This window comes from Lepeophtheirus salmonis, chromosome 13 (assembly GCF_016086655.4).
Source record: "Lepeophtheirus salmonis chromosome 13, UVic_Lsal_1.4, whole genome shotgun sequence".
Taxonomy (NCBI): domain Eukaryota; kingdom Metazoa; phylum Arthropoda; class Copepoda; order Siphonostomatoida; family Caligidae; genus Lepeophtheirus; species Lepeophtheirus salmonis.
Genome location: NC_052143.2, coordinates 28,714,125 through 28,727,994, shown reverse-complemented (window position 1 = coordinate 28,727,994; position 13,870 = coordinate 28,714,125). Strand labels below are relative to the sequence as shown.

The 13,870-nt window shown below is 30.1% G+C and overlaps 2 protein-coding genes and 2 long non-coding RNA genes across 4 annotated transcripts; 2 read left to right on the top strand and 2 right to left on the bottom strand.

The window, feature by feature from the left end:
- Positions 1–2,135: 2,135 nt before the first annotated feature.
- Positions 2,136–2,411, bottom strand: LOC139907120 (uncharacterized). Its single transcript, XR_011783448.1, has 2 exons — positions 2,272–2,411; positions 2,136–2,209 (listed from the first exon to the last, which is right to left on the bottom strand). It is a non-coding gene; the product is annotated as an uncharacterized lncRNA (long non-coding RNA).
- A 964-nt stretch (positions 2,412–3,375) lies between these two features.
- LOC121128637 (uncharacterized) lies at positions 3,376–4,741 on the bottom strand. The gene is made up of 3 exons (XR_005868229.2): positions 4,097–4,741; positions 3,526–3,630; positions 3,376–3,458 (listed from the first exon to the last, which is right to left on the bottom strand). It is a non-coding gene; the product is annotated as an uncharacterized lncRNA (long non-coding RNA).
- A 1,917-nt stretch (positions 4,742–6,658) lies between these two features.
- On the top strand, positions 6,659–10,248 carry Axs (Abnormal X segregation). The gene is made up of 8 exons (XM_040723025.2): positions 6,659–6,954; positions 7,021–7,271; positions 7,331–7,562; positions 7,616–8,679; positions 8,738–8,871; positions 8,927–9,064; positions 9,128–9,360; positions 9,422–10,248. The coding sequence occupies exons 4-8, from the start codon at positions 7,686–7,688 to the stop codon at positions 9,789–9,791; spliced, it is 1,869 nt and encodes a 622-aa protein (XP_040578959.1). The 5' UTR covers positions 6,659–6,954; positions 7,021–7,271; positions 7,331–7,562; positions 7,616–7,685; the 3' UTR covers positions 9,792–10,248.
- LOC121127703 (ciliogenesis and planar polarity effector 2-like) lies at positions 6,849–7,683 on the top strand. The gene is made up of 4 exons (XM_040723139.1): positions 6,849–6,954; positions 7,021–7,271; positions 7,331–7,562; positions 7,616–7,683. Exons 1-4 carry the CDS (start codon positions 6,849–6,851, stop codon positions 7,681–7,683), a joined length of 657 nt encoding a protein of 218 aa, XP_040579073.1.
- Positions 10,249–13,870: the final 3,622 nt, after the last annotated feature.

Here is a 13,870-nt window from a genome sequence, read left to right as displayed (position 1 = left end):
GATAAAACCGACGACAAAATTAAAAATATCATAAATAGATGTTCATGTAAAATATAATCTGAATAGTTCTTATAAAATGACATCATTAGTCATCATTGGTATTGTTCTGTTCTAATATAAATTATTAAATCCTCACTGAAACCATATTACCTATAAACAAGCCCGCCCAAATAAATTTCGATATAAAAAACTTTGTTATATCGAGCCTTGCTGAAGAAATCTTCCATATAAAAAGCGGACGCCCTCTTAAACCCTTTCCCAAAATTCAAAAGAAATTTATACAACATTGCCGTCCTCAGCCACCGTTGAGAGAGTATTTTCTAAAGCTGGTCAATTATTTTAGGATAGATGTCAGAGTTTAAAAGATGGAAAAAAAAATAATAAAAAAACACAAACTTTTGTCAATGGATCGAATATTCAATAGTTAAAATATTGGATTAATCGTTTAATAAATTTTTTTACTTAGGACATGCAATTTTTGATGTTTAAGTTTGATATATTCTTTTAGCTTATTCATCTTCATGTAATGGAATAAGAATATATATAAATATCGAAAATTTAATTGCAATCATAAATAGTTGTCAAATATGATACAAATAGTATTAGAGATTAATTGTCCTAATATAAAACTTTGGTAACGAATATCAATATACAAGGTGGATATAACAAATTGTAAATAGGATATGCGTAAATTAAATGCAAACTATAATAATTTTTTCATATGGCTGTAGATGTTAATTCCTTACATGGGGACGTAAAACAATTTAGATAAAGAAAAATCTGTCTCGACAATTTAAGTCTAAGGGAGAAATATTCTTAAATTTGGTTGAAATACTTATACTTCGCGAGGAAGAAGTTGAGTATCATATTATGTAATGACGCAATCGTAATGTGTGAGCCCCTATAATAGAAATCATCCTAACGGACGTCTTATATATTATGGGTATATAATTTCCGTATAAATAACTATATATAAATGAATATTATATTCTTTAAAATTATGTAAGACAAAATATATTGTACGAAAAATATATTATCCACCCAAAAGCTTCGTATTGAAACTCTTCGTATTCAATCCTCCTAAAGTCAACTCCTACTTTAAGTAAACTCTTTCCTTGTTAAGATTCCTTTAGTGTCGTTAATGCATATAACGTACGAATCGCTACTATAGATAGTTTCTATGACAAATATCAATTCCATTAATAAGTTTGAATTCGTGCTGTACTGCAAATATGGACAATGATACATCCTGAATACTTCAAGCTTCACTCCCAATTTCATTATTACTCGTAAGACCAAATATAATTAGAGAACATCAAACCCATCATTACATCGCGCACTCGACAGTGCTTAAAAAGTATATCTTATCATCGTTAGACCTAAGATACAAGCATAAGTCTTCTATTTGAAAGAACATTCAAGGATGGCGTTTAACAAATTGACCGGAGTCTGGAAGTATAGAAATGCACAATTAAGATTATTTGATGATGCAAATAAAATATGCAAGTATACCTATATTAATTGAGAATAGTAGAAACGGCAAAGAATAATCAAAATAGTCTAAATGATTTAGTATTAGAGGGTGTGAACGTAAATACAAAGTCATGTGGATCCAATATATATAGAAATCAAAGTAGCAGAAGATCGTGGAACAAGAGCCAAGAAAGATTGTGTAGACAGTGGTTTCCAATTTCCTCATAAGAATGGGAAAGTTTGTTTGCAAAAAGTGTCGACTGCACAAGATATGGTATGAGAGCCCACTATGCAAGAGTATGCAGGTGTATAAAAGAAAACTCTATTTCGATTATCAACTCTATTCAAAAAATTGAACCGAATAAATTACACATCGATGCATTACAATAGGAATTACTTGAGCAATATAATAGCTATATATGACAGTGATGCAATTGTATCTGTTGCTGGATCAAGAGTTCAAAGTAAATATCGATTCTAACGCAATAAAAAGAGTATTGTTTAGAATTAAATTATTTATTTATTTACACATGAAGGAAGAGGGATTGTTTTATATTATTGATATATAACTTCCGTATAGATAACTTTATAAATGTATATTATATTCTGTAAATTTATGCAAGACAAAATATGTTGTTAGTTAGAGAACATCAAACCCATCATTACAGGAAGTGTACTCGTAACTTCTTAGTGCCCACTGACCATATAGAATAAATAGATAACTTTGGCACGAAATCTAAAATATAGAAATGAGGCAATAAAGTAACAAATTATTTAAAAAATATTGTTAATATTTACGTGCTGACAATTAAATGATAACAAAACATTCATTCCATTTGGTGATCAACAATTGCCTCAATTTCTTATTACTTAGTTTGGAACTCCTTTTCGTATACATATACATATATAGCTTTGCTATATGTAATTTTGCATCGCCAATAAGTTTTCATGCCATTGGCATTCTTTCGATGTTCCTAATAGTTTAATTGGTCGACTAACTTATTTTTCTCGCGAGTACTTGTTAAAATTGATGCCATTTCAATTTCCATTAATTGAAAAAGTTTTTATTTATGGTTTTATAACTTAAGGACTTCTTCGTTCCTCCACCTAAAATAACCATTTATTGGCAAATTATCATTACATATATTAAAATAATGAGAAAATTACTAAAAATATAGTTTGTGAAGTAATCCATCAGTTAATTCATTATTATTGTAAGAGATGTGAAATTCTGGTGAGTAGAAATTTAAAAAAAAAACCTGCAACATATCCATGTCTTATTAATTACAAGTGGTAATAACTGCGGCACTGCTAAAGTAATCAAGCGTCAACAAACATACAAACTTTTCTTCAATATTATAGAAGATAACTCCCCCAAAAATTATCAGTGTTATTCTCTGTTTATTACGAGCCCACTCACACTTAGTTACTCTATGCAAAAATAAATAAATCAGTAATTTGTTGTTTTAATTCATATAACTTTTTATTATTTCAATGACTTATTTGCTCAATTATATAATTAATATTCTAATTTATGGAACAGATTGAAATATCTATGAATATCAAATAAAGTGTGAATGAGACATTGTTTATTTCCGATATAACCTTTCAAATAGGATCTGTTTATGTTTTTCCTACCACGGGTCGAGAGTTTTTACGACCTTAAAGTACAATTTGGGATGTCTTTAAATAATTTATCCAAATAATAATAATGATAATTTAAATGAAAATACAAATGTAAACCAGACTCAGCTTGTTTTTTTGTTGACGGGTCACAAATGTTATTTAATACTCATTTCGAATAAAATCATCCTTACATGATTTTGTGTTGAAGAAACACATTTTTCAATAATGATAATATTTCTTGCCTTAATCAATCATTTTTTTTTTTTTTTTTTCAAATGCAAATAAGTGGCCCTCCAAATCTTTGAACGATGAAGGTAATGATCATTTTCTGGTATTTCAATATGTGATCCAATAGAAATCTAAATTTAACAATAAAAGCAATGAGTCCCACTGATATATGGAGTGAACCAAGATCAATCACTTAACCTCATGTAGGGGCGTGTGTATTTTTATGGTTAAAAATCAAATGGTAAAACGTTAATTGACTTTGTACAATGTTACTCCATTTTTAATTCAACAACATCACCAAATCTATGGGAAGACAAGTGCTACAATTAATATATCTTCCGTCAAGGCAACATTTTTGAACTGAAATAAAAATGTTATTGATTAAAAAAAATGTAAGAGTAAGTGTTTCAATCGGAGAGCGATTCAGATATTACCTTTAACATTTTTCTACAAGTCAATCACCAAAAAAAATACAAAAAGTAAAGTTTAGATCGAACATTTTATCCGTTAAAGTTAAGTGTTTTTTTTAAAGGATGTACTATATATAATGGATCTTAATAGATAATTAAGAAAGGGAGAGAGGATCAAAGGATTGAATGATGATTGATAATATTAATATTATATTAGACAGTATTGTGCCCGTGCTATTTTCATTTCATCACTGAAAATTATTATTAATTTTGTTTTATATAATAATAGCGTACTTATGTATGTAGTTTTAAAAATAAATTATATCTGTAATAAATGTGAAAAGGAAATTTATAATCACCTCTTCAAAGTATTTTTGCTAGAAGATGTCCCCATCATTTTGTTAAGCAATAAGGAAGCTGATTAAATATAGGAAGGCTTGAGGTACGAAACAGATTCAAAATAGTAGAGGGGCTTGAGGTAAGAAACAGATTTAAGGTTGATAGAGGACTCTAGGTAAGAAACAGATTTAAGGTTGAAGGAGAGTATGAGGTAGACAAGATTGATGCAGGTAGAAGGCTTGAAAAGTGCTCTATAAGTCCTTAAATAAATCTTTTTCTCAAAATTGATCAGAGTAGCTATATTTCTTTATAGATATTATTTACTTTCTTCTGTTAATAGAGCTTCTTCACATAAATAATTTTCAGGAATCGAAATGGTTAATTCCTTCGATGAAATGCTATTCTTTAATAGCCTTAACGATTTAATTTATTTAATGTTGGACAACTCATTCATTCAACATTATATATTATTTGAATAAAACTTATTGTAAATCCAAATTCATTCAACTCCGTGCGTAAATACATGCTACTTAACTAACTTCCACTCAATTAAATGCAATCATTTAAAACTTGATTATTTTGATCCTTCCAAACTCATGAATTTAAGGATACGAGTAATTGATGCTGTTTCTATGAAGTGTTCTATCCCTTTCTTTCAGGTAACTAACATATAAGCACATAAGTGATGTTGTTAAAAACTACAACAACGACAAACTATTACAAAAGATCATATGAGTTTACCAACAGGAATTTGTCTTAAAAATTGATGTTTATCACCAGAACAGATTGCGTGATAGCCAGGATCTTATGTTCCTTTGCATGGTATAAGAAATCATCGATAAAATACTTCACATTATTTTGATTAAATTTACTACATAATCTTGTACAAACACAATCTGAAGATGACACTTTATTTTTGAAGGGCAAATTCATCATTTTAAATAATTAGTTTGATATTTTTTTATTTAATTTACTTTTGAAAGCCCATTATCATATATATATATATTCTATACTATAAGTCAATTTATCATTCTTTGTTGAAAAACAATTTTTAAGGATTTCAAATATTATCCCGAAATGGAAGAGTTGCTTAAAATACCACGTGATGTTGATATAAGATGACAATTAACTACGTCAAATATTATAGCTTTATAATTGAACAATTCATTTAAGTTCACTAGTCGAATGATTTAAACTCCGGTTGGCAAACTCACCCGGACTTCGAATAATTACAAAGCTATAATATTTATCCTAGTTGTAATCCTATTTCAACATCATATGATATTCTAAGCAACTTTTTCATTTTGGAATAATATTTGAAATTCCAGAAATAGTTTTTGAGCAAAAAATGATGGGATTGACAGAATGTATAAATTTCAAATTCAATGTAGAAATATTTTAAAGGGTTTTTGAAGTAAATTAAAAAAACAAAACAAAAAAAACTATTGAACTATTATTGAAACTGGTAAATTTACCCTTCAAATAATAAGCGTCAACTTCAGATCGTTTGTGCATAAGGTTATGCTGTAAGTTTAATTCAAATAATAATTATCAGTACAATTCCTCTTCTAAATTACTAAAATGCTTGTCACTATATGGAATAATAATCTTGCGAAGACCTAGGATCGCCAAATACTAAATCAATTACTAAAAATTTGCCATACGAACTAATTATAAGTTGTTTTTTAAAAAAAAAACACATGTTTAGCAATTATTTCCGTTCCGCGTTCCAATCATAAGTAACATATGCACTGTACGACAGCAAATCGCATCTTCCACATTGATAGTGTCAGGGAGGCCTCATTTGTGAACTATGTTTCAAGACTTTTTAACACAATAAGTCGGTGATTATTAGCATTCAAATGAGCTACAATTCACTAAAATAGGTTCTTCATTGTCGAAATGGAGATCAAAAGCCAAAGTATAGCCGATTTGATTCTCGCCCAGCAAAACAGAAAGGCCAAAAAACTGGACCGTGGACTAGTCGAGAAACTATAGGAACGACTGCTACCTCGCCAAATAAATTTTAGTTTTCATATCGGATGAGAAATGTGTAATAAACAAATTGAACTTTTTAAAGGATTCAATGCCAAAAATAGCTAAATTTCTGGCTATTTTTACATTTTGATGCCTTGCATACTTAACTAAATATTTTGTTTCTTTTAACATCTGCTTCGAAGACATTCAGTAGTACTTTATAATTAGGAATTATAGTCAAGTAGTACATTATATAAATAGAAATAATTGTATATCATTTGTTGGTATTACGACCAATTTAAAAAAAAAAATATTTGAAACTTCATTTGTTTATTTATTGAACAATTTTACTGATAAACTTTTTAAACGAACTTGTTTTACCCAAATATTATGAAAATGCATAGCTACATTAATACAGTAGACCAAGGAATGCTAAAACTTGTTTAGTATTCCTTGAGTAAACTTAGCTTATGTCTATTATTTTCTATATTGATATTATACATTTTAATTATTCAATCCGGTAGAGTTGAAATACCTTTCTTGATTAATTGTTAATATTTTTTGGAGAGCTGGCTATGTGTTTAGCTATGGAAGTTGAGTGAGACGTTTGAGATATAGCTCATGACGTAAGCCCGAACACATCCAATGTATAATAATTATTTATTCTTACTAACACGTATTAATTGTTGTAACAATTTAATTTATGTATGAATATCGAATAGAGTAACGACGACTGCTTGAGTCTTGATCGAATTATATAAACCTTTAATAAGACTCTAACCCCCCTTTTTTTGTATGCCAAAAAATTTGTGGACTTCCTATGACTGGCCGCAGTCTTCTGAGGGTCAAGCTGTGTTTTCTCAATTGACTGATCCACGAACTGGATTTCCTGGAATTTATGGTAATGACTAATTAGAATGAATTCCTCCTTATACGTCATTAGTAATTAATTTTGTATTCTTTAAAGGGCTCTTGGAACGACCGAATTTAGGTAGTGTGGAACACATTGCTTTTAAAATCTCTTTGCTGAGTAAAGGAGCTGACAAATCCAGTTTCCTTGGATTTTTGACGGGGCGTCAAAGAGTTATAATTGGACCCGGAGGTGAAGTCCCTGGTGTTAGAGTCACTAACATATTTTGGGCTGCTCAAACTACTGTTGATGGAAAAGTTCGTTCCTTTAAATTGAGCTTTTGGGACTCTGGAGACTCTGCTACAAAGGTGGAGCTCTTCGTTTATTAATATTAGTATAACTGATTTTCTTGTTTTCTGGCTTGCAGAGGTATGCACATATTGAGCCCTCAATAAAAGGAGGTGCCCACGCTGCTCTATTACTTTATTCTGGTGAGTCTGGTCTACGTGAAGTAGAAGCTCAAATCGAAAGAATCCGCTCTTCCACAAATAATCAACTAGGAATTATTGTTGTAGCCTACGGGAATCATCCTCCTGACTTGTCTGACTTAGAGAACAAGTGGGACACACCCGTTCATAGTATCATTCATCAATCGCCTGGTATGAATCATATTTCATTGTTTAATACGTTTATCTTGATTTGATATCTTTAGCGGAAGCTTCCAGTTTATTGCATTCAATCTGTGATACTGTTTGGGGTGTTCACATTAAGTCATCTTAAAAATGGGTGATCATAGGATATTCTATATACTGCGACTTCATGAAAGTTGTACTCAGGAGGCAGCCGAGTTCATTGTTAAAACTCTTAGAGATGATGCTGGACTTGAGCTCTATCGAACCAAGCACAAAAATGGAGGTTTGATTCTTCACATAACAGCCTCTGATGAAAAAGTTTGGTCAATTGCTGAATCTGATTTGAAGTTGAAGAAAAAAGATGCTACGGGAATTATGAAAGATTTTGAGCGGTTTGGCAATTATGATAATTCAGAACATTGTACCAAAGGTATCATAGGACCTCTGACATTATCAGATGTTCAGCGTTGTATTTCATATGCTATGGAGTCGGTCCATTTTGACAAATCTTTGACGGTTCTCCCCGGTCAGAATCGAAGTTTACCAATCAAAAATTATCCAGTTTTAGCTGCTTATAGAGAAGCCAATTTAATTGAATCCTTTCCAACTCACAACGAAGAATTACTTAATGAACTTTACAGCTCGTGGAAAACATTCAAACCCCCTCTGAATGCAATTCGGAACTATTTTGGGGAAAATGTGGCTCTTTATTTTTCTTTTCTGTCATTTTATACAATTTTTCTCTCAACAACATCCTTCTTAGGAGTATTACAATTTATATTAGATTACCTGTTCGGGGTTGACTATTTATATAGTAATATTATCTTTGCGGTGTTGAACCTTGTCACAGTTTCATGTTTTTTGGAGATTTGGAAAAGAAGAAGTAATGATCATGCATATGACTGGGCATCAAGTGGTAAACTTAGGCATAAAAAACCTAGACCAGAGTATCGTGGTGTATTGAAAGAAAATCCAATATCTGGAGAGATGGAAATTTATTATTCATCCTACAAAACCTTTAAAAAATTGATGTTCGTTTCTATACCGTTAACTTCAATTTGTCTTTTACTTGCTTTTATTTTTATGTTAATATCGTTTAAAGCGGATGAACTATTTGAAATTTGGTTCCACGATTCCGAGTATGGTGAGTGCATATATTTGGTGTCAACTATATCATACTGTATTGGTCTTTAATATTTCAGCCTTTATAATCAACAATGTTCCAACAATCCTTTATTCTGTTTTGATAATGATTTTTAACCGTTATTATTTGCACATGGCTCATTATATGACAGAATGGGAGAATCATCGCACTCAGGAACAATTTGAAAAATGGGTACTGCACGAATGTATTGATATTTATTTGATTTTAACATCTTTTTTATTTTTAGGTGGTTTATAAATTAGTCATTTTTGAATCTGTGAATACTTTCCTCAGTTTATTCTATATTACTTTTGTTCTTGGGGATCTGAAAGTGTTAAAAAAACAGGTTTTTTCAATGCTTTTGACCTCACAAATTTTTACTCAGGTATAATTACTTTCGATTAATTATTACATGGAGAAACGATTTATAATATTGCTATATTCGTAGACATTGGAAACAGTTTTACCAATATGTCTAAAGCTTCCCTCATCCAAAAAAGTGATGAATCGAATCAGTACAAAGAAGGAAGATAAATGTCTTCATGATGGTACTGAGCTCTGTTCTCTTTTGCCTGAAGAGTTGGGATTCGTTGATTTGGACTTTCAAAAAGATCCATATGAATCTACCTATGACGATTTAATGGAATTATGGTTACAGTTTGGTCATGTATTCTTCTTTAGGTAAATATACCATTCACTAAAAATAGTTAATTATTACTATTTAACACTTCATCCTTTTCAGTTCCCTATGTCCATTAGCTGCAATATTAGCGTTAGGCAACAATTTATTAGAATTGAAAGTAAATTCCTTCAAACTTTGTAGAATTGCAAGGAAACCTACTCCAAGAGCTAATCGGGATCTTGGAGCTTGGTATGATGCCTTTAATTTGACGGTAATTATTTCCATCATGACAAATTTAGCACTGCTTTCAATGGATCCTGATGTTCAATACTTCGCTGGTACAAAAGAGTATATTCTAATCTTCGTGGTGTTCGAACATATATTTTTAGCAATAAAAGTTTTGATTGATAAAGCAATTCCTGATGTGTCTGGTAGAGTTAAGTTCTGTTTGGATAGAGATGAATATTATCTTAGGCATAAAAATTTATAATCTGTTATTTTTTCATATTTACCTATATACATACATGCTTTGAATATTTTGGTATATATTTAATGTGAATATTGCCCTTTTAAAGATTCAGTTAAGCCCCAGTACTCACCACAAATTAACAGTAATAATAAGGCTTATATCCTATTTATTGTTTATGTCTAGTTAACTGATTCATAATTTCTTACGAAATATTCTTGTAAAATTTATTCAAAAAACATATATCCTTAATATATCAAAAACAAACAAAAAAAAAACACCTCTTTGTTTTTATATATAATGTTGTTGTACTTAAAAAAACAATGTATGAAAATTCTAATTGTGATAAACTCAAATATTTACAAACCATTATTTTGTTATTAATCAATAATAAATGTTTTCATTTTTATAATAATATTGATAAATTCTATTCTGTATACAAACAGAATAAACTATATGTAATAAAGCACAGCAAACATAATTATATTGCAAATTTGTATCAGATTGTTTCAACTGAAAACGTAGGACTTATACTGGGGATTATGGATACAATGCTGTAAATTGGTCATTCTTAAGTAAACTACAATTGCAAAAAAAAAAAAATGACTATTTCACAACAGAGTTGGATATTAGGAGGATATCATCATAATCATTTATTAAATTTTATTAATGTAAAATATGTTTACTTCAATCTTATTTTGTTTATATTTTTAATTGAACTCATCAATCATGATATGGAACTAAATCAATGGTGACAACTAATATGGATGGCTCTAGTCTCCCAATTTTCACTAGCTAATAGATCTTAGCATTTTATTGTGAGATCCCATCAAAAGGCGCCGGAATTAATTCATAAGGGGGGGAGCCAGTTTAATAAAACATGTCACAAATTGATGTATGTCACTAATGTTTTTATTTCTTTCTAATTGATCATGGAAGTGGTCTTTGAAGTATGCAACCATATACTGTTATTGTTATTTTTAAAAGTGTGTGAGGCAGGAGGCATTGACAAATCTAAGCTGGTAAACTAAACATGGAACACAGAGGTATGTCCTTTGTGAGAAAGTGTCGACATGTGACTAGTGTTGTATCGATCTTTATTTAGGATTGAAGACTGCAGTCCAGTTCATGCCTAAAAACTTTTAAAATTGGTCCTTGATGAGATAAATCAACTTTATTTCTTCTCTTTTATCAGTTCTAGTACTGATAGTCCGAAGGACTGGTCATGCCTCTTGAGACTCTACTGGACCGAATAAATAAGGACTCACACAACACTACATGTCACCATCGCAAGACTTGTTTCCTTAGGTCTGAACGACTAGAAGCTTTTCCTTTTATTTGTTTCAACCCAGATTGTAATTCATTTAGGTACTTCATTCATTATCCTAAGGTAGCAGAATGATAACTAAGATGAATAACTTTCCTCTTCATTTTATCTTTTAACTGGACTTGTAAAACTCAAAGGGCCTAAAATGGGACTCGAAGATAAATGTTTAGGCCATAGACTTGTGAACTAAAATGCCTGACTCTACTTGGGACTTTAAATGGGATGACCATTCGTCCATTATATCTTATTAATTCATATCCTAATAATTATATAAACTCGTGAAGTGTACGTTGCTTTATTTGTCGTTTAGGCAGGTAATAATGTCTTTCAGGAATGCCAAATTGGTTATATTTGCCTATTATATAATTAAATTAATTGATGATTAGTTTTAATAATTTATTATAACGTATACTAATGTTTAATGGTTAACATATAAATCTCAGATATTTAAATATAAGAATTAAAATTTCATAGGGTTATTCCTGTGTACATATATATTAACTCATCAACTCTCGCTTCCTTTGATATAAAAGAATATTTCATTAAGGGAATTAAGGCATTGCATTATGTGACGAAAACATACAATTTGAGTATTCAGTGAGTTTATAAAATTTGTCTGAATTGAGAGAAACACCCGTTCTTTTGCGAAAAAAATCTTGCGAATTATTGTGGAAAAGTCTTTAAAAAAGTAATATTGACTCAACATAAGAGCCATCTAGCGAGTAAAAAATAAACTATCTATGTATTTGTTTATGAAACGTGAAAAAGTATTTAAAGAGTAACTTTCATTCAACTCAAGAGACTGTAACCGTAAGTTACGCCCTGGGAAGTTCTGCCCTAGAAAGTTAGACCTGGGAAGTTTCATCTTGCACAAGGTTCGCCCTCATACATATATTATAAGTTATAACATAAATGTATATTCCATATATAATTTTAGGTCTTCCTTTGCTTCAACTTGAAGTCCTTTGTAATTAATTATGAAATTATGGTATTTGAGTAATTAATATGAAATCATTGTTGTTTCTTAGTATAATGAATTCGAACCGTTAGATATGATCTATTTTAAAGTATATTAAAACTGAATTAAATGCACTCATTTTAAACTACTGAATGCAAAAATGCATTACAAGTGACTTCAATTGGGGGAGGGGGGGAGGGGCGTTGAATAATTTTAAATCTTAATTTATATCAATATAGAAGATATATTTAGGCTATAATATATGCATGAGGGCGAAACTTCCCAGGGCGTAGCATCCTAGAACCTCAAGAGACAACAAGTGGATAATACATCATTTATGAATGTATGAAAAGACGACATCTGTGGTATTGTATATATTGTACTTCCTGATTCCTATATCGCCAGGTAACTAGAAATAGAAGTTATGTTAATTACGATTATTGGGACTAATGTGTGTCTTCCACCACGACCTTCCTTTTTTCCCCTTCGTCGATGGAGTATGACGTCATAGTCGATATACTATTAAATTCATTGATTGAATTCACGCATAATTATGAAGTAATTAATCTTAAGAATTAAGACTAAAATGTTTTCAGTTTTTATAACGAAATATACCTTAAAAATAAAATATTATAGAGGAAAACTATCCATATTTTGAAAACATAAAAAATACATAAATTACTTCAATACTTGCAATAAAAATAAATTATTGTAGGATAAAAAATTGATATTTAACTACTTTAAAAGTTAACAGACAAAATGAGTAATCTTTCTTACTTTCCTAGCTAATTTATTTTTTATAAAACTCTTATATAATTTATTAATATATTTTTAGTCGAATAAATGTTCGAGTACGTATTAATTTTTTGATAACTTCACGAGGTTGATTCACTATGAATATTTTTTATCAGTCTATGCATAACAAATGGTATAGTATCTACATAGTTGCCGTGAAATTGATTAAATTCGTCTGCCATTTTCTTTGAAAAGTTTATAAATTCTGTAGATAGTTGAATTAATCTCCTTCTTGATAGAGTTTGTAGCCATGGACTAGGCGGAACATTAAGATATGAGTTAGGGATTCTTAATGTTATGAATTTGGAGAGGAGATTTTTGGCCACATAGCGTACAACGTATATAAATCCCTCTTCCTGACAGTTAATTTTTTTGGGAATACTTGCAAAATCTCCTTCATAGTAGTTTCTAATTTCATCTTCACTACCAAATTCTGGGTCCTTGTGTTCGTTCTTTTTGCTCTTCAAAAAAAAAAAAAAAAAAAAAATCGTCAATGTTAACGATTTACGTTTACTCTGTTATAGATTCATGATTTTCTCTTGAATCTTTTACATCCAATATACTCCCTGTGACTTGTTGAATCATGAATGAGAGTTGTCATCATTATGAAAATTAACATTAGCATTTTCAACAATTATCCCTTCAGAGCTACTGATTACAATAATACAAAATCGATCTATTGATTCTACAACATTAGGATGAGTTAGTTCGATCAATATATCTAATTCTGAAAAAATATATGTTTTCAAGGCAATCCAGATTTAGGCGAGACGTCAATACATAAGGAAGATAAATTTCATTTCTTAAATCTTGAAAAACGCCATCATCGAATTGGTTGAAATATAATTTTGCCTTTTTGGTAAGGTTTTAAGATAGATGACTTGGATAGGATAATTTCATTATTGTGATTCCTTTTAATTTGTTTCCTTTTTCCTACCACATTTATCATTGAAAAAGGAATTCCCCTTTGCTCCTCCAATTAACCCCATAACAATATCTAAAACTTTTATTTATTATAGGTTG

Excerpts from the sequence above, each read along its gene's own strand:
- LOC121127703 (XM_040723139.1), top strand. The coding sequence starts at position 6,849 with ATGCCAAAAAATTTGTGGACTTCCTATGACTGGCCGCAGTCTTCTGAG. Across the intron at positions 7,272-7,330 it reads CTGGAGACTCTGCTACAAAG|AGGTATGCACATATTGAGCC; the intron begins GTGGAGCTCTTC and ends TCTGGCTTGCAG. Across the intron at positions 7,563-7,615 it reads TATCATTCATCAATCGCCTG|CGGAAGCTTCCAGTTTATTG; the intron begins GTATGAATCATA and ends TGATATCTTTAG.
- Axs (XM_040723025.2), top strand. The coding sequence starts at position 7,686 with ATGGGTGATCATAGGATATTCTATATACTGCGACTTCATGAAAGTTGT. Across the intron at positions 8,680-8,737 it reads GTTCCACGATTCCGAGTATG|CCTTTATAATCAACAATGTT; the intron begins GTGAGTGCATAT and ends TTAATATTTCAG. Across the intron at positions 9,065-9,127 it reads CCTCACAAATTTTTACTCAG|ACATTGGAAACAGTTTTACC; the intron begins GTATAATTACTT and ends CTATATTCGTAG.